The 27,267-nt window shown below is 48.3% G+C and overlaps 1 protein-coding gene across 5 annotated transcripts in view; it reads right to left on the minus strand.

Moving 5' to 3' along the window:
- The window catches only part of Pla2g6 (phospholipase A2 group VI), a 63,496-nt gene that overhangs the window by 24,874 nt on the left and 11,355 nt on the right, over positions 1–27,267 (minus strand). Inside the window, exons 1-5 of one of the 5 annotated variants that reach the window (XR_012451000.1) lie at positions 23,354–23,697; positions 13,828–14,211; positions 6,182–6,397; positions 5,062–5,245; positions 2,061–2,248 (exon numbers count right to left, since the gene is read on the minus strand). Coding sequence is in view for 4 of the 5 variants with exons in the window: in XM_020173611.2 (XP_020029200.1) it covers positions 2,061–2,248; positions 5,062–5,245; positions 6,182–6,397; positions 13,828–14,126 (887 nt within the window). In the remaining variant the exon portion in view is untranslated. Of the gene's footprint in view, positions 1–2,060; positions 2,249–5,061; positions 5,246–6,181; positions 6,398–13,827; positions 14,212–23,353; positions 23,698–27,267 lie in introns of those variants that run through there. The other 4 variants (XM_020173618.2, XM_020173611.2, XM_020173625.2 and 1 more) reach the window with 4 other exon arrangements.

Raw genomic sequence — 27,267 nt, forward strand, 5'->3', positions numbered from 1 at the left:
AGCCCCTTTTGTTTCAGTCAAGTTTATGCTTAAGCAGCCCTGCATAAAAACCCCCTGCTATGTACACCTCCAGAGTAGCCGAGACAACAGGCATGTGCCATCACCACACCCAGCTTTTATTGATTGAGATGGGATCTGGTGAACTTTTTGCCCGAGCTGGCTTCCAGAGTAGATAGGATTTACAAGCATGTGCCACCACACCCAGTCTGCATTCTACCATTCTTTTTTTTTGGTACTGGGATTTGAACTCAGGGTTTACACCTTGAGGCCAAGATAGTGTCTTGCAAACTACTTGTCCAGGCTGGCTTGGAACCGTGATCCTCCTGATCTCTGCCTCCTGAGTAGCTAGGATTACAGGCATGAGCCACTGGCTCCAGGCACATTGTACCATTCTTACCCACGACCGTTACCCCAAGGCCAGAAGCCCACTACTAGGAGGCTGAATTGAGTACTATCTCCTCTCTGGGTCCTCAGGGGAGAGAAAGTCAAGTTTGTAGCTAGCTCTAGCTGGCTTCTTACCCTGGGCTCAGGCTCTGCTTCCTCAAAGCCTCCCTGGCCCAGCCACCCAAGCACCCCCTCCGAGCTCTCAGTGTCTTCTACTTGACCCATCTCAAGGTCTGAATCATCTCTTTACCTCCCTTTCAGCTAGGGGCTCTATAGTCTGAGTGCAGGCACAAACCCAGCTCTGGTCAAGGTCAAGGTCGGCTGAGTTAAAAGACTCAACAGAGGAGCTGGTAGCCTGGGCTGGGATGGAGCTGTCCAGCAACACTGAGAGCACTGAAAACAGGTGATTGTTAGGACTCCACTGGCTACCACAAGGAGACCCGCCACACTGCTGCGGCCCAGATGCTCCCTTTGTCATCTGTGCAGAGCCACCGATGCTCCCATGCCACACCCACAGAGGACAGCCCAAGGGAGCAGAGAGGGAAGGTGGCAGAGGGCATTGTACAGGGAGCACACAGGACAATGACCAGGGAAGCTTGGGCAGTTGGAGTCCAGTATGTGTGCCAGTCTTCTGAGTACAGATGATCTTCACCCATCACTTGTGTCCATTCAGGTCACAACCTGTATCTAAGCCACCTGTAACTATTTGGTCAAGTCTTCCTGAAAAGTCTAGTTCATTGGGTGTACTAGGCAGGATCAAGGAAAGGAAGGTTTGTCCATCTTGGGACCAGACCTTAGAGGGAACAGCAGTGTCTTATGCTGGCCATGGAGGTAGGTGCAGACCTCAGAAAAAGGCAAGTCCACAGAGAAGATGAGAATGTGGTCTCCCACTGAAGTGCACCACTGCTTTCCAGCACCCCGTGCTGTGAGGTACAGGGCGACTTGGGGTCTTCTGCCCCAGAGCTGTGTGGACCAGAACTTAGCACAAGGGTCAGGGTCAAAGGATAAATGACTCCATCCACTCACTCACTCATTCAATCCAGTTGTCGTGATATTTTATCTCTGATCCCGTCCCCTCCCCACACATGTATACACGCCATATGGAAATGAAGCTGCTGAGACCAGGGTTTTCAAGTCTGGGGAGGAAGGGAGAGATGACAGAATGATCTAGAGCTACCCAAAACGTGGTCCTGTCACCTGCCTCCCAGCAGTGCCACCAGCCAGGAAGAAATGATGAGCCTGGGCAGACAGGGCCCTGTGCTCCTGGGCAAGCGTCCTAGGGTTTTGAGCCAGGAGCAGAAGCCACTAAGCACTCAGACACCTCAAGCCTTGGGTTTGCATCAGACTTCAAAACTGGAGCTCTGTGAGGACTCTGAAAAGGAAACCTCAGGGAGATTAAGACTGAAAGGCTTTCTCCTCTGGCAGAGGTCACAGACAGAAACTAGGGTGCATTATAGAAAACTTCTAAAAGCTCTATTTCTTACACAGCTGAGTCTGTGGACTGAGAGTTACACCCACCATGCGATTATTACTAAGCACTTCCCTGGTGCCAGGCCTACCCTTGGAACACTGTCCAATACGTATTGATCCAGCTTGGGAAGGCAGTGTCTCTGCTCCCTGGGGCTGAGGCCAGGTGTGTGTATGTTGGAGGTGGTACAGGCAGGGCGAGGTCTTACCCCTTCTGGGAGTACTTCATGGCTGTGTGGATGGGGTAGCCACTGGGCCCCATGATGTTGCACCGAGCGTTGCACAGCAGCAGCACACGCACCATCTCCTGCTTCCCCATCTGGCAGGCCAGGTGCAGAGGGGTCAGCCCTTGGTGATTCACCTGGTTCAGGCCGGCCGAGGCGTTCTTTCCTAGGAGCTGACAACACAACACCAGGGGGATGGAGCTCAACACAGGAAAGTCCCCTCTCTGGCACCACAGGAGCCACCTCTCTTTGGGGACCACAGTGGGAGGGAAGTTGAACTCCATAAGGATGCTGAGAAGAACATAAAGAGGAGTAACAGGAAAAGTAGCTCAGTAAAAATCAAGAAGCTGACTGCACCAGTGTGGACAGGGCCAGGAGTTGCCCATCTGACCTGATGTAGCTCATGTGAAAATTTCTGAATCAGAACCTTAAGCCTGGTGTGGTGGTGCATACCTGTAATCCCAACACTTGAGAGGTTGAGGCAGGAGGATCAAGAGTTTGAGGCCAGCCTGCCTACACAATGAGACCCTGCCTCAAGTCCCTCCCTCACAAAACAAACAAAAAGAACCTTGAACGGTGCTGGTATCTGGGGATGGGGATGGGAGTCTAGCTGGGAACAATTCTTCCTCTCCATTGTTACTCTTCTGTCCGACTTGAATTTTTTTTCTACATGCAGGTACTAGGTTTTATTTTATTTTTTGGCAATACTAGGGTTTGGACTCAGGCTTTATGCTTGACAGGCAGGCACTCTACCACTTGAGCCATGTCTCCAGTACAGGTATTAGGTTTTAAACAAAAGGCTAGGGATGTAGCTCAGTGATAGAGCACTTGCCTAGTATTCACAAGGCCCTGGGGTCAGCCCTCAGTACTGAAAAAAAAAAAAAAGCGTTGCTGCCCACTGGTTCCAGAACACAGATACCACACAGACTGGTTCCAAGACACCCCCCATCCCCAACCACACACCCAAAGTCTCAGATACTCAAGTGCCTTACACAAAATGCTATAGTATTTAAATAAAACCTATACACAGTCTCCTGTGTACTTTTACTTGCTTTTGAGATGGGGGTGGGATGGAGGGAGGGTCTCCCTCTATAGCTCTATAGCCTTGAACTTACTTCTACCTAGGTAGCTGGGACTACAGGTGAACACCATTCTGTCTGGCTCCTGAATTCTTTAAATCATCTCTAGATTCACCTAGGACAATGTAAGTGCTATATAAATAGTTGTTACACTGTGGTGTCTAGAGACTAATGGCAGGAAAAGAAATGTCTGTAAGCTGGGTGTCAGTAGCTCACGCCTCCTAGCTACTTGGGAGGCTGAGTTCAGGAGGATCACTGTTTGAGGTCGGTCCAGGCAAATAGTTCACGAGACTCCATCTTCAAAATAACCTGAGCAAAATGGACAGGAGGTGTCCCTCAAGTGGTAGAGCACCTGCTTTGCAAGCACAAAGCCCTGAGTCAAATACCAGTCCCACCCTCCCAAAAAAAAGGGTCTGTACATCTGTACATGTTCAGGACAGAGGTGATTTTTAAATTATTTGAGACAGGGTCACACTACGTAGCTGGTCTCTAACTCTCCATCCTCCTGCATCAGCCTTCCAAGTGCTGGGATTACAGATTCATCCCAGGTATGGTTTTTTTCTTTTCTTCTTCTTCTTTTTTTTTTTGCTATTTTCAATCCTCAACTGAATCTGGGGATGCAGAACCCACAAATATGGACGGCCACCTGTACTAGTGTTAAGAAGAGAGCAGGCAGGGAGGTTTTATTTTGTCACTACAGGATGAATGCTATCTCTCTGAGATTAATCATAACCATGGAGTACCCATGTGACATCAGGGTCACCTCAAGGTAGCCCTGCTGGGCCTGCAGGTGGGCTTAGAACACAGTGGGAGCATGAGGGGCCAGCACTAGGGCTGGAAGCCAGGACCAGCCTGCCCCTCAACCGACTTTATGGCCCTCGGTGGGCACAGTCTTGCCTCTGCTCAGCCTCAGTTTCTTTCACGAGAAGAAAAGGACAGAGCCCACAGCCCAGGAGGATATTCATTTTGTGGTTGTTTTTCAGGAGAATTAGCTAGAGCACATGCCACACTCAGTACAGTAACAGGCACAAACCAGAGCTGATAAAGGATAGCTGCAGCATGCGTGACTACTGACCAAAGAGTATACACCTGGAGGCAGTGCCTGCGGGGCTGTGCTGGGTGTTCCCAGGGCTGTGTGGGAGGGTGGAGAATACCCTTCCCTAGGAGTCCTAAGCACAAGATATGGATCCATATTTTCTAGAATCCTGATGCCCAGGCAGAGAATATATAACCTTAGAAAGATCTGCTTGTTCCATGCAATAAAACAACCCGATTTTCTGCCTTTTCCTCTCATCCTATACATAAAATAGTTTTTTTTTAATAATACCACTCATCATCCACTTGTCCATAATTTTAAAAAATGATTTCTTCCCTAGAAATCAAAAATTAACAGAAGCACCTCTGGCACCAATGCCTATAGGAGTGAGATGGGTTGGTTTGAGTACTCATCAGTTGGGTTCAAGTCCCACTGCACCAGGAGCACCCCAGGCAGGGGCTGACCTGAAGCCCAGGGTCAGCTCCTGGTGGGTGCTCAGGAAAACCTGAACTAAGCTGATTGGTTGGTGCTGGGCTGTGAGATTAGTTTGCTGGGTTGAAGGACCTCTGGGGCTTAGAGCAAAGAGAACAATATGTCTCTAGATAATATCAGAAGAGGAAGGTGGGAGGGGTATGCACCCTCCACAAGGAGCTCAGGCCTCAGGGCCAGTGGGGGGACAATGAGAGCTGGGGCATGGCTCAAGTGGTAAAGAGCTGGCAAGCTCAAGGCACTAAGTTCAAAACCCAGTACTACAACAAAAATGGAGGGGGAGGACAATGAAAGGCCCAGGAGTGACCCATGAACACAGGAGCCCAAAGAGAGTGTCAGCACAAAGTATGCTCATATCAGTCCCCACCCTCACCCTGCTCACCTGCAGCACTTGGGAATTGTCCCCCTGCACGGCATAATGGAAGGCCGTCTCTCCCTTGTTGTCAGTGACATCCATCTGGGCATGGCAGTACTGCACCAGTTCCACCAGGATCTCCCTATCCCCCTTGCGGCAGGCCAGGTGCAGGGGGGTGCAGCCCTCCTCATTCTCCGTGCTGTTGGCACAGCTGCAGTAGGGCAAGGAGGCGATCAGGCAGGGGACGAGGGGGCATAAGAAAACCCAGTGCAGAAGCAGGGATGGGGGCTTTGGCTTCCTGGTGTGGCTGTGCTCTAGAGCCCTCATGTCACACTCAAGCTGGTGGTTCCAACACAGGCTGAGTCACACTTATTCTTCTTTGATGTAATTTGTATAGAGTTGAAGTTCATTTTGCACACCTGTACCAAACATGAGCCCCAAGGCCACACCAGCACGGGGTGAGCAATGGGTGTGTGTGGGGGGGTGACACAGAAAAGGGTTGTAGAACAGACAAATCTCACTGATCTGGGGAAATGCACTCAGCCTCCCTGGGCTCCAATACTGCTCTCTAGAGCCCCTACCATTCCTGCCCTAAGAAGGGAGAGAACTGCTGTGAGCTGAGACACCAGGGCATCCAGGATCCCGCCTGCAAATTGTGCTGTGCAGTGAGGTTTTGCACTATGGGATGAGACATGGAACCAAGCTAAGATGGAGAACCACAGGAAGCATGACCACCTCTGGGCATGATGGCCAGCTGGCATCCTAGGCAAGGGTAGGCACAGTGTCCTCTCCAGGGGCATCACTGATACAGTGAAGGACATACAAAAGAAGGTATTGCAGATTCCAGAGCACCAGAGCTTGGAATGAGACATTGGGATAGAAGCCCCTCTTCAACCTTCTCCAGCCTTGCACAGGCCCCACAGCCTCTCTGGAGTGATGATACTTCATGGGGGTGGGAAGGATTCAATATCATGGTGAGGGTGAAACAGCTCATGGGCTAGGCACCTGGTAAATGCTCAGAAATGTTACACTTGTCCTTCTGACTCTAGTGAACCTTCTCATGCTCTTGCCCAGGGGAAGACTGAAAGAACATTCCTATCCCCAACACACATAGCACATGTGCTCCAGATGGCCCTGGCCTGCCCACCTGATGATGCGGCTATGATGGAAGCACTCCCGGATGCCCAGCTCCACCGCCAGGTGAGCAGCTGACCAGCTGGGGTGGTTGCGGATAAGGTCGGTCAGGTGCTGCAGGACTTCCACGTGTAGGATCTGGGTGGAGCTCTCGTAGAAGGGTGGCAGCTGGGAGGAATACTGTTGGAAGTTCACCAAGGCATCAGCCTCTGACTCCAGCTGGAAGAGTCTGTAGCCAGGATGGAGGAAGACATCAAGTTAAGTAGGGTGGAGCCTAGCTGAGCCAGAAGCCCTAGGTCCCCCAAACAGGCCACTGCCTGCTTCTTTGTGTTTGAAGTTTTCCTTTTCCCCTTCCCTTCCTTCCTCCTTCCTTCCTTTACCTCCCTTCTTCCCCACCCTCCCTTTCCTCCTTCTCCTCTCTCTCTCCATCATGTGCCACTTATATATTTTACATAACCAAAGCCCTATCATTATCATTATTCTAATTTGATTGTCACATCTGAGAACACTGGCATGGTCAGAATTTAAAAAGTGATGCTTAAATGTGCAGCAAAGAATAATGTATAAATTATGGTATATCCATCTATGAGATGAATACTATGCAGCTATTAAAATGAGAGTAAAAGAGTGGGGGAATGATTATTTTGTAGTTAAGTAAAAAAGCAGGATACTAATAATATATGATACAATGTAATCTCAATTTGTAAAAAACAAAAAAACCTGAGCCTATAATTCCAGCTACTGGGGAGGCCCAGGGAAAGTTAGTGAGACCCCATCTCTTTGAAAAAGGTGGGTGTAGTGACATGGGCTGGGAATGCAGCTCAAGTGGTAGAGCGCCTGCTCTGAATTCAAACTCCAGTATTGCATAGAAAAAAAAAAACTTGTTTAAAAAAATGTGTCAAATGTGGTAGGATAAATAATTTAAATGTTCCTATTCATTTCTGTGCTTTCTAAATTTTCTATAATGAGCATATATTACTTTTTATGATCAGAAAAGAAATTTGCTCATTTTTCAGGAGCTGAGTTTGAGTCCAAGTTCTGCTATTAAGTTACCATGCGACTTTGGGAAAACTCCCTCTCTGAGACGCTGTGAGGACACTTGAGAAAGCAATGCGGCAGTACAAATGCATAACGAATACATGTCAGCGTGGTTGCTTAAGGTTCTGCCAGGCTCTCCATACACCAGAAGGTTTCTCTCACACCTGTACGAGCCCAGCAGCCAAGTAAGGTCTAGCGGAGGCAGTGCCAGAGAGTGTGACTGCCCCCAAACGCCTTGGGAGCGTGTGAGCTGCACCTGCCACTGTTCTAAACTGAGCAGCCTCCCAGGGCCCCTGTTGTATGGAGGGGGGAATCAACAAAATAAGTAAGAAATAAAGAAGTACACAGAATAGACTATCAGGTAATACGTGCTACAGAAACTACACCACCACCACAGAGACGGAGAGGAGGACACAGGGAAGCCAACTCCCCGCCATCAAATATTGCTAATGTGTCAGATACAAAGATGATGGAAAGTCAGCCACTGAACTTAGCACAGGAGGGGCCTTCCTAAGTGTGCTTTCAGTAGAATTATGGGAACCAAAACTTGGCTGGAGTGGCCTTAAGAAACCATGGGCTTGGCAGGGTAGCACACACCTATAAGCTTAGCATGTGGGAGGTTGAGGCAGGAGGATCATGAGTTCCAGGCCAGCCTGGACTACATAGTTAGACCTTGTCTCAAAAAACCAAAACTAAGCCTGGCATCAATGGCTCATGCCTATAATCCTACCTACTTTGGAGGCTGAAATAGTGAGGATCACAGTCCCAGGCCAGCCTGGGCCAAAAAGTTCATGAGGCTCTATCTCAACAGAAAAAAGCTTGGTGTGGTGATGTGCACCTGTCATCCCAGCTATGGGGGGAACCAAAAATAGGAAGATCTCAGTCCAGGCTGGCTGAGGCAAAAAATGAGACCCTAGCTCAACAAACAAACAAACAAACAAAAAACAGAGAAAAAGGGGCTTGGAGATATGGTTCAAGTGGTACAGTGCCTGCCCAGCAAGCATAAAGCACTGGGTTCAAATCCCAGTACTGCCAAAAAAAGCATGGAATGAGAGGAATCGGACACAGCGAGTCAGATTATTTCTGAGGCACTCTGCAAACACAGGATGTGTGGCTCCTGGGGAAAGTGAGGTTTTAAGCATTTGAGTGCTGAGGGGAATGATCCAGAATGATGTCTCTGAGGACTTCCACTTCCATCCATGGCAGACTAGGTAATGTGACAAATGCCTACTGGAAACAAGCTGAAATGCTGAGCAAAAGAAAAAAGCATCTGCTCAAAGGCACTGCACACCTAGTAAGACAGCGGTGATCCTGCACTGCTTAGGGCTGCCACTGGGGGCAGGGAGTGAACGGAGGGATAAACAGCACCTCATGGAGCTCAGGATGCTGGGTAGGAGGTCAGGGGTCTGCTAAGGGGAGAGACCCACTGAGCATCTCTTTGGCTTGGGATTCCGATGGTCCACAGCCTAGGAAGAAGGCTGAGCCATACCTGGCCAGGCCCTCACAGGGAATGCAGCTTGTCCCCACAGAACCTCAGTTCCAGAAACTAGATGGGGCTTATCCTGAGTGTTCCCAAGGACCTGGGAGAAGTGAACATAAATGTGCCCTGAACAACAGAACATCAAAGAAGCTTCAAATTATTTTAAAAGCATATTTACAAATATAATGTCCACCACATAATCAAAACCCATGAGAGAGGTGGAGATAGGACATGAAAGAAAGCCAGCCAAAACCATATCCAACCAAAACAGATCTAGAAGCAGATGCCTGCAAATACTGAAGTTATCTGACATATGCTTTAAAGTAACTGTGATTAACATTCAAGAAGATAAAATCAGAAATTTAGAACTTTAGCAAAGAACTTTAAATTTAAAAAAAAAAAAAAAGAATGAGTTAGTGGGGCATGCCTGTCATTCCAGCACCTGGGAGGCAGAGGCAGGAGGATCCTGAGTTCAAGGCCAGCCTAAGAAGAACTCAATAGCTAGGTATGATAGCAGACTAGACAGTGTGAAAACCAGTGACAGGGAGAAGCATGAGCAAAGAGTAAACAGAACAAGGCATGGAGAGAGAAAAGGGTGGGAAACAGGAAGGTGGACGAGAGACATAAATACAGGATGAGAAGACTAACATACGTGTAACTGAAGGCCCAAGAGGAAAGCAATTAGATGGAAGCCTTTTGGGAAGAATTAGTATCTACAAACTGTCCAAAATTTATTTTTAAAAAAGTTATTCTATTGACTTATTATATACCATGAGCTCTCCCTCTCCAAAAAGGAAAATCTACACTTAGCACCTTGTACAGGGCTTAAAACATGATCCCCAAACTCACTGACACTCCTCTCACTAAGCATTGGGAATCTGGATTTCTTTGCCTTTTAATTTGGCTTGTAACTGCTTCGTTGATACAATATGGCAAAAGTGATATAGCCCCAGTTTCCAGCCCTTAAAAGACTGGAAGCTTCTACTTCTCTCCTGTTGGGACCCAGCCATCACGGCACGTTGCTGAAGCAACGTGTGGAGAGGACTCAGTCCTGAGCCTTTAGCCCTGTATGAACTCCTGGCCAACAGCCAGCACCAGGCAGCAGATCCTGCAGTCAAGCCACTCCAGCTCACGGAATGTAGGGTAGAAGCGAGCCCTTCCCACTTAGCTCTGCTCAAATTGTAGATGTTCAGTCTGATTAAATCATTACTGTTTTAAGCCATCAAGATTTGGGGTAGTTTGTTACATAGCAACAGCTGGTAAAGAGACATTGTTTAGCATACTGTAACTCAGCAGTAATCAATTAATGTGCTGAAAGAAAGGAGAAAGTAATGAAAATAGCAGAGGAAAAAAAATTCTTTTAAAAAAGCCAACCACTGGAATGACAGCTGGCTTCTCACAAAGGAAGCCAGAGGTCATGCAATGACAACCCCAAAGAGCTAAAAGAAAGAAATGTCAAAGAGAATCCTGTCCTCAGCAAAACAAAAAACAAATAAAAACCCTAAAGAATGAAGTTGAGAGCTGGAGGTGAGGCTCAAGTCATAGAGCGTCTGCCTTGCAAGTGCAAAGCCCTGTGTTCAAACCCTAATACCACCAAACTTTTTTTAATTAAAAAAAAATGAAGTTGAGGGACTGAGAATGTGGCTCAGTGGTAGAGCATTCACCTAGCATGTGTGATGCTCTGGGTTCAACACCCAGCACTGAAAAAAAGAACAAAGGAGAAATTAAAATGTGTCACTAGTCAAACAAAAACTCCACAGACTTTGGGAGGCAAGGGGTTTGAGACAGGGCCAAGCTATAGTTATGTCAGTCCCACAGACTTTGTCATTAGCAGACCTATGTAAAAGGAAATACAAAGATTTTCTTCTAGTAGAGGAACATGATCCAGATGTGGTCAAAGAGGCCCCAAAGAGTCAAGTACCATGACATGGTAAATTTTGGGGTGAATCTATGTAAGTATTACTGGCACAATGTCTCACTGGATTTAAAAGAAACGTAGGATTTGGGCTGGAGGAGTGGCTCCAGTGGTAGAGCACCTGCCTAGGAAGCGGGAGGTTTCAGATGTTGCTCTACTTGCAAACTGACATGCTAGAGGTTCATGGATGTTGGTAGAAGACACAAGCCTCCTGGGCCAAAGATAAAGGGCAGTTTATTATTCACAACAACAGCCAAAGTACTGGGCCCACAGGGAGACATGAAGAGGGCAGGTGACACTTGCTTAAGTTGCATTACAAGAAGGAAACCCTGGAGTCTTTTATAATAAAGCAGACCTGTCTATGCTTTGCTGCAGAGGAAGTCCCTTTTTTAATGGATAAGCTAGCAAACCTATCCTCTACTCTAGAAGACAGAGTTCCTATAACTATCTTTCAAGGCTATTTGCAATACACGTAACTATGAAAGACAGCCTGGAGTCAGGTGTGGTGGCACATGTCTAATTCTAGCACTTGGGCAGCTAAGGCAGGAGGCCAGCCCAGGCTACATAGTGAGACTCTGTCTCAAAAAACCAAAAAGACAAGACAGCTTAGAGTCAGAGTCTCTGCTAGCAAGAGGCACTCAAAGGAACGTGAGAGACTATGTAGAACTGTCTCTCAGCTGTTACCATTAAGAAATAACAGAAGACAGGTGCTGGCGGCTCACACCTATAATCCTAGCTACTCAGGAAAGAGGCAGAGATCAGGAGGATTGTGGTCTGAAGCCAACCCAGGTAGACCCTAGCTCGAAAAAAAGACCCTTCATAAAAAGGGCTGGTGGAGTGGCTCAAAGTGTAGGCCCTGAGTTCAGACTCTTTACTGCAAAAAAAAAGGAGCATGAGAGAGATAACAACAGAGTAACAGAGTATATAATTTCTAAGGTAATAATAAAGAGGGGAAATGGAATCACACGGAAACCATTGCAGGGCTGGAGGCATGGCTCAAGTGGTAGAGCACCTACCTGTCAAGCAGGAAGCCTAGTTCAAACCCCAGTACCACCAAAAAAAGAAAGAAAGAAAATCACAAATTGATTGCAAACGCAGTATTCTAACTGCAAAAGCCAGACTCATACAACCACATGTTGTATGATTAAATTGGTCAGTTTTATTTTTTGCAAGTTGCATCTCAATAAAACTAACTAAAATGAAACACAAAGAAAGGAGAAAGTAAAGGGAAAAATAAGAGGAATTTTAAAAAAGCAAGTAGTAAGATGGTATGTTTAAACCCCAAAATATCAGGATTACATTAAGTAGACTAAATATTCCAAATAAAGTACAAGGAATACCCAAGTGGCAGAGCCTCTGCACATCAACACCGACAAACCCCAGTACAACCAAAAGAGAAGAAAGTCTCTTTGGTAATTGGGAAAGAAAAGGACAACACACTCTTCACAAGAGTAGTTGTAAAAGGAAGTACATTATATAAATTTTAAAAAGCCAAAAGTTGGTTCTTTGAAAGGTGTTAGAAATTGGCAGTCTCCTAGCAAAACTGACTAAGAAACAGAAAGCAATAAGTACCAGTCCTTTAAATCACTCAAAAGCTTCTTGATCTGTAACATGCCACTCACCTTGGACCTGCCATTCTGCACTTAAGATACTGAACCAAGCAGGTACAGGTGACTCACACCTGTAGTCCTAGCTACTCAGGAAGCAGAGATCGGAGGACTGTGGTTCCAAGCCAGCCCAGGCAAATAGCTCGTGAGACCCTATCTCAAAAAAAAAAAAAAAAAAAAAAACTTCCCAAAAAAAGGGCTGGTGGAGTGGCTCAAGGTGAAGGCACTGAGTTCAAACCCCAGTACCAGGAAAAAAAAAAAAAAGGGGGGGGGGACAAGAAAATACAGCCTGACTTCAGAAAAACTAAGAATGCTGGTTCATCAATAGATCCCAAGAAGGGAATAGATAAGTGAGCGCTGGGTGTGAGGTTTAAGTACACATAACCAACAAAAGTGTGTATTTGAAATACACATCCATCAAAAAAAAAATCCTCCTAAAACTCTGGGAGAAAAAGATAAACAACTTTGTTTTTAAACAGTTGGGAGACCTGAGCAGGTACACTACCAAAGAGGGTATGAAAATGGTTAATCATATCAAAAGGGGCTCCACTTCATTTGTAATCAGGTAAAAGCAAAAAGAAAAGTGCAGTAATGTACTACTGTTACCCAAAAGAATGACTACAGTTTTCAAACTGGCAATACCAAGTGTTAGAGGATCTGAAGTAACAGGGAACCCCACTCACTGCTGGCAGGAAACACACGGGCATCATCTACCAGAGTTGGCACGGCCTGGGATCTGACCAGTGCACTCCCACGTGTGTGCTTAAGGGAAGTGCACACCCACTATTAGCAGGCAATAGCCCAATTTTCATCAACAGTTGAGTGAATAAGTAAAATCGTGATACATAGTCAGTCATGTGCTGCTTAACCACAGGACCTCATTCTGAGAAATGTGTTATTATGCAAACATCATAGAATGCACTTATACAAAGATGGCTTGGATGTCACTAGGTCATATAATCTCAGCAGCCCACACTGAGTATGTGACCCATTCTTGACTGAAATGTGACTGTAGTTACACAATGGAATCCCACAATGAAAATGACATATGAAAACACATAAATCTCACCAACAAGATGTTAAGCAAAAAGGTCAAACACAAAAGCAATTATAACATGGAAGTCAGATTCCCGGTTACTTGTTTGGGGACAGAAGAGCAGTGTTCTATTTCTTGACATGATTACAGAGGAGTTCAGGTTAAGTCACTGAGCTGTATACACTTTTCCATGTGTATTTCACTATCTTTTGAAAGCTCGAAGAGAGAGAATACGGGAATATATTGAATGGACACTGTGTCTGGAGGGAAGGGACATCAAGAAAGAGTTTTTAAATGAAAAAGCACATTTGCATAGTAATGGGAAAATGCCTTGGTCAGTTGCAGCTGTCATATCAGGATACTACAGATGGGGATTGGGCACAGTGGCCTCCCTATTCTCCCTCCTTCCCTCCATTTGCATGGGTCAAGCCTCCAGGAAGGATGCAACCCAGGCTTTGCTCCCCCACCTCCTCCCTCCACTCTCAAAGCCCTCAGAGCCCCAAGAAGCTGCCTCCACACAGCACCTCCAGGCTGAGAGCTGGGAGGAATCAAAGGAGAGAGGTACGTCCCAGCTGTCACCCACCGGAAGCCACTCTGTGAGTTCCTGGGGTTGACCAGGAGGCAGTCCCAGGTGCGACTGGGGACGTTATGGAACAGGATCAGCTGCCCTTCCTCCCGAACACGTTCACTCAGGGTGTAGTCGACCACGGCTACCTCCTTCACCCGGAATGGGTTGGAGAACAAATTGCTGACGTTGCTGAGGGTATTAACAAGGCGGCCGAAGAACTGCATCCTCCCCGGGGCAGGTGGGGAGGCCCTACCGCCTGCCCCCTCAGTCTGGAAGAAAACGGGGTCTCTGGTCAGCTGGGCGCGGTCTCCCATGCCCACCTCACCAGTGCAGCGGTGTCCTACACAGGCACCCCGATAGCCCCCACCAGCGCTGTCCCGATTCTGGGCCTGCAGGGACCTGAAAAGGAGGAGAGAGAGAAACGGCACTGAGTGCAAGGCTCAATGTTCTGAAGAGAAGTTCCAGAGCCCTCAGGCCAGGCTCAGGGCTTTTACTGCCTGCTCCCTGACCCAGTGTCCCCAGCCAAGACTTGGTTTCCTCATCAGTGGCGCAGAATTACACTGCTGGCAGTAAGGCCCTGGGCAGGTGGACGGCTTCTCACTATGCAAACCATCGATAGTATTTTTTGGCAAAGGGCTCATAGCACAGGTCACTCCAGTCCTGCAAGCAGTCAGCCCCTCTATGAGAGACACCAAAAGGGGACGAGATCATATCATACTCTATCAGAGGGGAGTGTTGCACTCCTTCACTTCCTGCTATCATTGGCTCCTCAAAGAGCTCCAAGAAAGAAGCCACAGGCAGAAGCCCTCCTCGGTAATGACGGGGACACAGAGGCTTAGTAGCACTGAACGTTTGGGGGATTTTGTGTTGCTGATTCACACTCAGAGTTTCCACTTTGGAAATTGAGGACTACCATAATTACATCAGAACACAGTTTAGATAAGAGAATCAGATTGTCTTTTGGTGCTGGGGATGAAACCAAGGGCCCCACATGTTCTAGACAAGTGCTCTACCACTGAACTATATCCCCAGCCCCTTTCTAGGGCACTGCCATTAAATCCTGGCAACAAAAACTAGAGGCCACCGTCTGATTCTGTGCAAGGATGTCACCTGGTGAAAGAATGGGTCAGATAATGAGGACAGAGTGTGAGAGTGTGGGTGCCCTGGGAGAACAAGGTGTCTGAGAGGACACTGGTCCATGGCCTTTTCTGTCCTGGCCCAAGTGTTGAGAAGAGGTTTGACCTGGGGGATGGAGGCAGACAAACACAAGAGCTAAAGAGGGGAGGAAGGGATAGTCATAAAACAGTAGCTCCCCCTGCACCCCGCCCAATCTAAGGTTTTGCTTTCCACAGTTTCAGTGACTATAGTTCAAAACCTTACTGGAAAAGTCCATAAATAAGTATTTCATAAGCAATAAATTATACAGCTTTCTGAGTAGCATGAAATCTTGCACCATCCCACTCTGACCCACCTGGGCTGAGCACATTCCTTTTTCCCCGTGGATCAATTCTGTATACACTACCTGCCTGTTTAGTTACGTAATAGCTGTCTCTGTGATGAGCTCGCGGGTCACAGTACTGCTGTGCTTGTTTGTGTTCAAGAAGCCCTCGAGTTACTTAGTGGCCTCAAATCACAAGAGCAGTAATGCTGGCAACTGGGATACACCAGAGAAGCCCTAAAGTGCTGAAGGTATAGCACTATCCTTGGCTTTGCGGATCCATAGGGTGGGGGGGGAGTATCCCCTGGGGATAGGAAGACTGCTGTAATTACATCAGAACATGTTTCCTGACCACCCACTTTGCAGTAAGCCCTGAGCTAAGCACCTTATGTGATTGCCTCATTTAATTCTCCAAAACCATATGAGGCAGGTATGCTAAGTGCAGATCTGAAGCCAGATCAAATTCAAATCCCAGGTTCACCACTTACCAGCTGTGTGACCTTGGGCAGTTACTTGACCTCTCTGTGTCTTAGTTTTCTCATCTGCAATATGGAGGCCTAGCAATAGCACCTGACAGATAGCAAATGTTTAATAAGCTTTAGCTATCCTTATTACTTCCTTTTATTGATAAGGAAACTGAGGCTCAGAGAACCACGACTACAGAGTTCTGAAAACATTCTGAAGCTTTGGTGCATCCTTTCTCTTATGATTAGTAGTAAGATTTGATGTGAGAAGACCATGAGCCTCAGTTTTTTTCCTTTTTCAAAATGGGTGTGGTGGCACATGTCTGTAATCCCAGCACTAGGGAAGCTGAGGAAGAAGGATCAGAGTTCAAGGCCAGCCTGGGCTACATATTGAGACTCTGTCTCAAAAAAATAAAATAAACAAAAATGAAATAAAATGGGAACAGCAGGGTATAGTGTAGTCCCAGCTACTTCCCACCCTGCCCATGTACCACTCCAGAAAGCCATGCTTTGATATGCTAGTGGGAACACAGCCCTCTCTCCTTGGCTCCTGACCATTCTTCAAATCCAAGTTCAGCTCTTGAGTCCTCCTTAACATGCATGGTTCCCCAGTCACCCGGTTCTCTCCTTGTTCTATGCTGATCCCACCTTAATGTCATCCCCAGGCTGGGGGTGGGGCTCAGTGGTAGAGCACATGCTTAGCATGCAGGAGGTGCTGGGTTCCGTTTGCAACACTGCAAAAAACCCCAAAACTCTCCTCTTATACCCTTTGGGTTTTAAGTGACCTCTGGTGGACTGTAAGCTTCATAACGATTGTCACACCAAGCACACCGGGTACCTCTCTGCTCTCTGACACTACATCCACCCTCCCTGGTTACCTTCATCATCCTCATTTCATGTACAAGGAAACCAAGCAACAGAGTAAAGTGACTTGCTCAAGGTCACAAGAGCTAGCAGGTAGAGGAATGAGGACTGTACTACAGGGGCTGGCTCAAGTTTGAGCTTCTTGGGGCAGCTGCTGGTCTTTCACCTCTGTGAGATCACCCCCAGCTCAAAGCATGGCTCATGGAAAGTTTCTTAAAACAATTTAACTGTGTAAATGTTATGCACAGAAGGAACAAAAAAGACACACAAGATGAAAGACATATACCAGAACTCTAAAGCAGATGAAGGTCCCTGGCTTTGTGAGCGACTGTTCTGTTTTTCCCAACTTTCCAAAAGGGATGTGAAATGACCAGTTTCTAATGAAAGCGGAGGTACAGGCTGTGCCCCTGGCCGCGGGCTCCAGCCTGGCACAGAGCTTCCCAGGGGGCGGGCCAGGCATGGAGAGGCTATGGGGATGGAGAAGGTGCCAAGATCGCCCTGGAGCCCCTTGGGTTAGGGAGCAGACTCACCAGCGGGGTCAAGCAGCCTTATGGAAAGGTTCTCTACCCCACCGAAAAGGCCCCTCCTCAGAGTCCCAGCCCCTGCATGCCACACTGGGGGCCCCTCCCACCTTGACAACCTGGTTACAGAGAGGACAGCCCTGGCTCAGGTCCAGCTTCCTGAGGTGGTATGAGGTTGAAATGACGCAATAGAGGGAAGGGCCCGGGAAACTGGCCCATTGTGGTGGCCCAATGTGGCATACCAACAGCAGCCATTGTTTTCAGTAGGGAGAAGGTAGGAAATGAACACCTCAAGCCACATCCTGGAACAATCACAGCAGGGCCAACCAGGAAGGCGGCCAGCGAGGAGAGAGGCCATCATGTGCCGCCCTGTCATCCTTCTCTGTCCCAACTACCTCAGGGTCCAGCCCAGCTGCAGGGCCAGGACACAGACAAGGAGCAGGCTGCCACCCAGGGCAGTGCCCCCTGCACAGCCTCCCACCCTCCTACTGCTTCTCACAGCCTTTACCTCTGACCTTCCCATGGCGTAACATTTGCTTTCACCTACGGACAACTGTCCCTCCTCCTCCCCTCCTGGGTTGGTTCCCTGCTCTGGACTGGCACGCTCAGGATGCCAGAGTCATCTCACACTAACCACCCCTCCCAGGCACACACGCTGCAAGCAGAAAGACACAAGTCCAAGACTTCCCATGGTGATGACAATCCCAATTCCCATCCACTCCAGGCCACCTCCATGTGCCAACAAAGTGTCCCCTAGGTGAGGCTGGGTACTTGTGACCTCTTTTTCTCCCTGCTCACTGGTCTCCTCCTTTCAGAGGCCCAATGCTCTGCTTGGTTCCTTTGGGGGAAAGTCAGCAATGTCTGTGGGGACTATGAAGGCAAGAACAGTGCTAGCACTCCCACTTTACAGACAGGGAGATGGAGGCCAGGGAGGCCTCAAGCTGAGGGTTCAAAGGGCAAATTAAAGTGGGATGTATTCAGGAAGCGGAAATAGGGAGGTTCATGGTTTGAGGCCAGCCTGGGCAAAAAGTTAGCGAGATCCCCATTTAAACCAAAAAGCCAGGCAGGGTGTTTCACATCTGTAATCCTAGGTAGACAGGAAAAGTAAGTAGGGGGATTGAAATGTGAGGCTGGACTCAGGCAAAAAGTCAAAACCCTTTCCAAAAAATAAACTAAAGCAAAAATGGGCTAGGGGTCTGCATCAGGTAGTAGAGCACCTGACTAACAAACATGAGGCCCTGAATTCAAAACCCAGTACTGCCAAAAAAATTAAAGATAAAATAAAGGGGGACATGTTGATGTACTCTAAAACTAAAAACTTATGAGATCAAAGGGAGACTAGGGCTCAGCCAAACCTGTACTGACTTTCCTGGAAGGGGCTGCCAGGGATTATAAGAATGGTCCTGGGGCCAGGACTGCTGGGGACAGTCCAAGAGCTGAAGGACAGACAAGAGCTGACCAAGGGGAAGGGAAGAAGCCCTCTTAGTAGGCAAAGGGGAGGTAAGTGCAGGGTGGCGGAAGACCCAGGCCCAAACAGCCAGCTGTGGATCACAAGCATCACTGTCTGAACTGGGCAACTTAAGAGGGATGTCATTTCTTTTTTTGTTTGTTTGTTTTTATAGACTTATTATTTAGTGGTGGCACTGAGGTTTGAACTCAGGGCCCCACACTTACGAAGCAGAAGTTCCTACCACTTGAGCCACTCTGCCGGCCCCTAAGAGGGATGTCTGACTCCTTCTCAGAATGAACTCCCTGAAGGCCCGAGGGGCAGGTATTAGGCAGTCCCTTTCCCGCCCTCTGGAGGTCGCTCATCTGCCAATGCCAGGTACAGCTGTCCTCCCTACTCTTCTGGAGGGAACAGTCTGTGGGACCTCAATGGCCGCCCCTTCAGGCCTTCCCTGAGCGCTCAGCTCCTCACTCACACAGATGACTAATGAATGTCAGGTGAATGTATGGGTGAGAACAAATGACTGAACTTCTGCGAGCCCACCAGCTGGCACCCCTGGCCTCTCCCCACCCCATTCCCTGGCAGGTGACAATGAGGATCCCCTATGTGCCACACTCTTCTCTCCACCACAAAAGTCTGGGCTCAAGTCTACCTGTTTCCTGTCCCTGGGACAGCGCTCCCCATTACCACTGGCAGATGCCCCCCAGGGCAGGTCTGCAATGATCACTTCAGGGACATCAGGTGCACCAGGTACATGACCAGCAGGGAAAACACTCCAGCCTGGACTTCCTCCTTGGGTGAGCCATGGCCAGAGGGGCATGACAGCTGCTGGGAGTGTGTAAAACGGGCAAAGGCAGCAGGCCAGGCAGACCTCAGAGGACAGCCACATGAGGTTCCAGGCACACATAAGAACACACAGAACTGCCCACAGTGGAAATCAGGCCTCACGAGGCCCACCACTTAGCTTACGACAGGATGTCCCATGACTGGAACAAATGCTGGTCCCAGCAGCCAGACAGCGACTCCTTCCTGAGCAGCTAATGCTGCCTGTCACTCCATGACAACAACAGGCTGATGACATGGGGTCTGATCACACAGCACTAGACCTGCCATCACCTGGACTTCCTTCCTGCAGCTGTCACATCGCACCACCCAGCACTGGTGCTCTCAACAGATGCTGGCCCCTCCCTCTCACAAGGCCACCCATCCTATGGCCAGTGTGGGGATTTCACATCTGTCAGCAACTGCTGAGCTCACAAAGAAGCAGGCAAGGTGCAATTATCATCCCTGCTTGGCATATGGGGAAAGCGAGGCCCAGATATAGGAAGTGGGGTGTCCTGCCTGGGGCTGGCACCTGCCTTCTTCCTGACTCCTGAGCAGCCCAGACTAAGGGCCTGCCATCCCAACAGCATGGCTGCCTCCATCCTGCACCACAGAGCCCGAGACACCCACATGCAAGTGAATTACCATCACACTTCTGGAAGGCTGTTCTCGCACGTTACCACAGGAAACTGAGGCATGGCGGGCCAGGTAATTGCCAGGATCTGAACCCAGGGAGCTGGAAACTGAAGCAGCAGTGCTTACACCGCTTTCAATCTCTGGGATCCTAAAAGTCCAGGCCTCCATCTAAAAACACTGCGGTTCACACATACCTGGACAAGATACTACTTCAAATGGAAAAGGCATCTCTGTTCATGCTTCTTGACCAGAGAACGGCAGGAGCAAACTTCCCCAAGAGGGTTGCTAGGGTTCCCAAAGACATGAACAAGGACAGCCAGGGGGCTCCTTGGCTGCTGGCAAGGAATAGGTGCTTATTTTATGATTCACTCCACAAATATTTATCAACGGCTGACTGTGGCAGGCACTGTTCTAACTGCTAAGGAGACAGTGGTGAACCAGACAGACAAAATCTCTGCCCCTCCCCGCTGAGGCTTCTATTTTAGGGATGACTACAAATAATAAAGAAGATAAAAAGGCAAAATACATTCATAGGTTTTTAGATACCAATTAGCTGCTGACTAGAGAAGGGGCATAGATGATGTTGAAATGGAGATTTAAATTTTAGATAGGGAAGTCCTCACCAAGAACCAGGCCTGGATAAATACCTGAAGAAAGAGAGGGGGAAAGTTATATGGCTATGTAAAGGAAGAACTTTTTGGGCACAGAGAAGAACAAGGACAGAGCCTGGAGCTGGAGCATGCCCAGTGAGTTCCTCAAACAGCAAGAAAACCAGTGAGATCAAAGATGTCCCAGGGGGCCAGGCAGGTGCAGCGAGAGGAGCCACTACAGGGCTTAGAGCAAAGGAACAGCATTTTAACAGAGATCCCTGGGTGGGTGTGGGGTAGGGAAAAGAGGCATCAAGAAGAATCTCACAGCTTTGGTCTGAGCAATTGAGAGAATAGTGCCCTTTCCTAAGATGGGGAGAGAGAATGGGATGGTCAGGTTTTGGGGAGAGATGAGATAACAGAAGGAGGGGACAGACAGCAGAAGCTCAACTCTTCATACTTTAAGTTTGAAATGTTTAAATTTGAGGTGCTGAAGGAGCAACTATGTGAGACATGTGAGTCTATCATCCAGAAGAAAGATCTGGATTACACTGCAGACACAAATTTGAAGGTTGTTGTAGCTCAGTGGCAGAGCGCTGGCCCAACATGCACAAGGCCCTGGGTTCCTCTCCCCAGGACTGGAAATAACTAACTAAATAAAACTGGTAATTTATGGTAGAGATGGCCCTTAAAGCTGTGAGAATGAATGAATCACCAGAAAAGGGGGCTGGGCAAAAGAGAGAAGTGGCATTTAAAGCACAGACCTATAAAATCCACTAAGAAACACAAAACACGTTCTCTCAGGGCATCACCTCTACAAAGTGAAGTGCCTACTGCTCCCTTCACTGCAGCCTTCTTGCTCCCTCTCTCCCTTCACAAAGACCCAGGGCAGGTGTGTACACACACAATGCTTAAGTTCCTCCTTTCTCTACTTCTTTGTGACACCACTCTGCTGAGTGAAAAGGAAATATCCTTTTGGGAAATTTCTCACAAGAAAGTAGTCCATGGAAGAAAGAGGAAAAAAACAAACAAACCCCTGAGCACTGAGACAACAGTAGTAATCCTTTCACAGAATGACAATCACACAGGCTCAGGTGTCTGTCACATTGCACAGTAGAGATGATGGGGTTATACTCCAATAAATCTGCATCATAAGTCAATCCTAACTCAAAACTGCTTTGACTATGCCTAACATCAACACTTAGCAACATGACACACTGTCCAGGGTCTGTTGTTTCCGCCATGATCACACAGTGACAGGGCCCAGCATGGAGAGGATCAAACCAAGCTTTGCTAGCTCAGGAAAAAAATCTAAATTCAAACCCAAAGTACAACTTCTGCTAAATTCATATCCCCTTAACACTACTGTCAAGTCCAAAACTCAAGTCAAGCCATTGTAAATTGGGGGCCCTCTCCACTGTATTCCTATTCTAGCTCCAAACTCATCACTCTGAGGCAACTCAGTTGCCCTCTCTTCCTCGTGTTAAGTGACAGCAACACTGACTACATCAACGGTAGCCTAGCATATTAGAGTAATATCTGCTCAGTGAAAAATGAATGAATGGTAAAGATACCACATATAAAAGAGCTTCATTCATAGGAAGTGATTAAACACACTGCCAAATGATAAATGAAACACAATGCACCTTCTGTTCCTCTTTCTCCCGTCTTATCATTCTCCTCCCCTTTCCCTTTTTTTCCATTCCTTTCCATCCTGCCCAAGACATGAGGCCACACTGGCTACAAAGCTTTGCCCTCCATGTTTTCTCACCCAACTATTGAACCTCATGGCACCTTAAGTGGGCGTGAAAGAGTCCCCCTGCCACAGATGAGGAAACTGAGACTTGGGCAGAAAATAGCCTCCAAACTCCAGGAACATTTTAAAGCAGAGACAATAACAAAAACACTGCATTCAGCTCAAGGGTGGAGCTTCAATGTTGCCAAACCAAACCTGCCTAACATCCTGTTTGACTGGTAAAAGGGCAGGTGAGAGAAAGGCCCAGAAGCTTGAGGAAGAGACAGTATTTGTTTGAGGTCATGTGGGTAGCCCATTAAAAAAAAATGGGCACAGATCCATGAGCCCTGTGCCCTCCCTGTTGCACATCCAAGGCTTGGCTCAGTCATGTGGTTACCCTGGTCACACGCTCCCTGTCACCAGCTTCCAGGTCATCTGTGAGAGCAGGAAGTGGACAACGGATTGGGGGTAGGGAGACTCTGGGATGGCTGGGCTGTGGGGAAGGAGGCATGTGGGAAGCAAGTGAAATCTACCGGTGCATGAGGATAAACAGGACGAGGCGGGGAATGAGAATTGGGGTACAGGGAAAGCACACAGGAGGCATGCAGGAGACAGCTCAACTAGGGGATCCCGTAGGAGTAACTGAGGCAGAAAACCGGGAGCCCTCGGACAACCATGAGTCCTAGAGTGAAGTTGGAGGCACTCACAGTTGGGACTAGGGTTGATTCAGAAAGGGATACTGAGGGACATTGTAGGGAACCTCCCCACCCGCCAGGTTGGGCCTCTGGGGGGACACAGCTCGAGATAAGAAAGAGCGGTCATGGATGGGAGTTGGGCACGCTGGGAGATCAAAGAACAGGAGTAACAGGGCACTCGGGAAGCCAGACAAGGGTCAATGGCGGACATGCCTCAGAATCAGAGACACAAGGAAGATCCAAAGGAGGGTCCAGGTGGAGACAACGAAATCTGGGTCTCTGAAGAGGTTTGGGAAGGGCCCCAGGCCCCGCCCCCCTGCGCCGTCACTCACCTCGTTTACGCAGCACTGCTACCTCCTCCTACTTCCGCAAAAAATGCGCCCCAAGGCCACGTGACGGCCGGCCGCCATCCTCCGCCAATGACCAGAGCCCGTGCCCCGGACGCCGCGGTGGCCCCACCTCCGAGCCAAGAGCCCTGCGCGAGAGGACTAGAGGAGGCGGGGCTCCGCCATCTTGGCCAACTGCCCAATGGAAGGAGCTCCCGCCTCCGAGGGAGGACGGACTTTCTACAGGAGCCAATCCTCGGAGGCGGAGTGCGGCCATGTCTCTGTGGGGCGGAAGGTCCTCTTCAGAGGGGCGGATGGCAGACAGGTGGATGGGGACGGGAGTCCTGCTTGAGTTTTCTCGGCGTCTAGTAAACCCGCCTTAATAACAGCTCATAACGATAAAAATAAAACCAGCAAAGGCAGAGGGCATGACAGGGAGGAACTTGCTTTAACTTTTTCCGGATTCTCTCAAGCTAGGCTTGCCAGATGTAGGGACCTCCAGATCAATTCGAATTCGGTAATCTTACCTCCTCAGGAGGCAGAGATCAGGAGGATCACGGTTCGAGGCCAGCCCGGGCAAATAGTTTACAGACCCTATCTCGTGGCCCAAGGTGTAGGCCCTGAGTTCAAACCCCAGTACCGAAAAAAAAAAATTGCAGCTAAACAACCAATAAAAAATTAATGTAAGTAGAGTAGTGTAGTGCCAGAAGATTATTCGTCGTATTCAGGCGAACCTCAAGAACGCCTCGAGTCAATCTCGGGAACTGTCTTAGCACTTCCTGTAGAGGTTTGAGCGAATGGTCGCTGTGAGCCTCCCGGGGTGGTGATGGCCGAGATAGGTCAATCCTTGGACCTGCGGACGAGGGTTTCAACAAAGCAGTCGTTAAGATGAAGGGTGCTGGTGAAGCGGCTGCTGGGCAGAAGCCCGAGGCGGTTTTAGTCCATGTCCACTTGCTTTTGACCAGCGGTCCCTTCCCCTCTCGCACAGATCCCGCAGCCTAGGCCTGGACGAATCTCAGTCCACCAAACACACAAGCGCCCAGCCGGGGGGCAGCCAGGGTTTCACTATTATTATTATTATTATTATTATTATTATTGACGGGACTGGGCTTTGAACACAAGGCTCAATGCTTGCAAAGCTTCAACCACACCTCCATTCCATTTTGATCTGGTTACTGTGGAGATTGGAGTTTTGCAAATTACTTGTCCAAGTTGGCCTGGAATCTTGATCCTCCCAATCTCAGCCTCCCAAGCAGAGAGGATTACAGGTGTGAGCCGTGCATGTGAAGTAGTTCAGTCATATTTTCCTGGGACGTGTAGTGAAGAAGCTACACCGAGCTGAGCAAGGTGGCACACACTTGTGAGCCGAGGCAGGAAGATGGTAAACCCCAGACCAGCCTGGGCTAACAGACCATTTCCAAAAATTTTTTTAAAAAATTACGCAGGTTAATAAAACTAACCATAGTAACTAGTATTTGGACAGAGCTTTACCAGATACAAAGAGACTTCGGTTTGGATAGGTTAATCTTGTCACCATTTTTTTATAGGTGGGGAAACTATTCCCTTAAACTAAGATTTAACATTTACTCAAAAGTTTCAGCTTGGATCTGAGAGAAAGGGTCAAAGACTTGAAATTCCTAATGAAAATATGCTGCCCTCCACACCCCAAACAAGTGAAGTTAGGGTGATGGTTATCAGGGAGCTTGCGAAAGACAAGGCTTTCCACCCACTGCCATGCAATCTGACCCAGGAAAACCCAGGTTAAGTCCTGTCCGTCTGCAAACACAAGCCCTGAGTTCAAGGGGGGGATACAAGGCAAATCTGTCAACACAGACACAATCAAACGGGAGATACAGAAAGGCAGGAAGTCTGCACCAATCAAATCAGAAGCGCTCAGATCTCCGGGAAAAATGCAAAAAAATAGAATCTCAGCTCCTGATGAAGTTAAGCATCCCTTCCCTAGGAATCTGGTGGACATTTTGTTAACCTGTTAACTGAGTGAAGAGATGGTGGTGGATATGTTGGGGGATTGGGTAGCACTGATGGTTTTTGTGGGTTTGGTTTTGTTTTGTTTTTGGTGGTACTGGGGTTTGAACTCAGGGCCTCATACTTGCTAGGTAGGTGCTCTACGTGCAAGTGGTAACTTGAGCCACTCTGACAGCCCTGTTTTGTGTTGGGTATTTTTGAGATAGAGTCTCGCAAACTATTTGCCCAAGGCTGGCCTCGAACTGCCATTCTCCTGCTCTCTGCTTCCTGAGTGCTAGGATTTACAAGCATGAGTCACTCATGCCTGGCAAATTTAAAATTAACTTTTTTTTTTTTGGCTTTTTTTGTTGTTGTTTGCTTTTTTCATGGGACTGGGGTTTGAACTCAGGGCTTAGAGCTTACAAAGCAGGTGGTCTACTGCTTGAGCCACAGCTCCAGTCACTCAGCACTTTTTGATCCTCACACATCCGGAAGAAGTAGTACCACTTCCCCACTTTGTAGATGGAGATACTGAGGTTCTACCAGAGGAAGTGATCACTGACTTTGGATCTACCAAAGTCAGTGAGAGGCAGAACCACAATCGAACCTTGTCTGGTTCCTTCCCCAACCTGTAGCCTTCAGTAGGGGCCAGGCAATAAACAAGATGGAGCAGGAAACCAGAGTGCATTTTGTTAAGGTCTTGGCTGCGGTGTCCTAGGTCAGCATCCTCCTGTCAAACTAAACACCTCAAGTGTGAACTTGGGTGGCGCACACATGCCACCGCACTAGTTCATCCATTTTCTGTGCACTTCAGCCTTCTCATAACTACAGAGTTGGAGGCAGTACCCAGTGTGTTAGAGGCTGTCGGGTGCTATGGAATAAAAGCAGGGAGGAGAATCAGAATGACTGTAATTTAATTATTTGATGTGTGTGTGTGGCACTAGGGTGGAATTCAGAGCCTTGTGAGTGCTACAAAAGTGTTCTACCCCTGAACTATGCCCGCACCCCTGCAGTCTGAAATAGAGTGGCCAGGAAAGAACTCACTGAGGAGAGAGACATTTAGATAGACACTGTGCAGCTGAGGGAGGGAGCCAGGTGGATCACCTGGAGAGGAGTTCAAGATGGAGGGAGCCCAGGCCCTGAGGCAGGAACCTCCTAGGCTTTTCTCTGGAAAGGCAAGGAGGTACTGGGGCTGGAGTAGAGTGAGCAAGGTAGTGGGCTGTAGTAGTTAGAGGTCAAAGGGATTAGAGGAGGGCCAGAGGGTCAGACCTGAAGAACATGTAGACCATAGTTTTGTTTGTTTAGTACTGGGGTTTCAACTCAGGGCCTGGTGCTTGCTAGGCAGGTGCTCTGCCACTTAAGTCATATGCCTCCAGCCGTGTAGGTCATTTTAAGATGGTGTTTGACTTTCACTCCTAGGGAAGTAGGGAGGCATGGGAGTGGCCTGCTCAGACTTAAATTTTAACAGACCATCTCTGTTCTGTGAGAATGGATTGTAAAGGCAAGACAGAGGCCATTGCAGAAATCCAAATAATCAACAATAAGATGATCACCATTCTGTTTAATCATCACAGCAGGAGAATCATTCCACGCTGGGTGTGTGACACACAGCTGTGATCCTGGCTACTTGGGAGGCAGAGGTAGGAGGACCATGGTCTGAGGCTCATTCCAGGCAAAAGTTAGCAAGTCCCTATGTAAAAAGCAAAAAGGGCTGGGGCATGATTCAAGTAAGCCGAGCTTAATCCCTAGTAACAGCACACGCGCACACGCGCACACACACACATGCGCACACACACACACACACACACACGCGCGCGCGCACACACGTGCATGCGTACAATACCACAAAGTTTTGTTTTGTTTTCTTGGTACTAGGGATTGAACCAGCCTGGCACATAGGCAGCCACGTGGTTTACCACCTGAACCACACACCCCTAGCCCTTTTGTTTTGTATT

This window comes from Castor canadensis, chromosome 8, assembly GCF_047511655.1.
Source record: "Castor canadensis chromosome 8, mCasCan1.hap1v2, whole genome shotgun sequence".
Classification (NCBI taxonomy): Eukaryota; Metazoa; Chordata; class Mammalia; order Rodentia; family Castoridae; genus Castor; species Castor canadensis.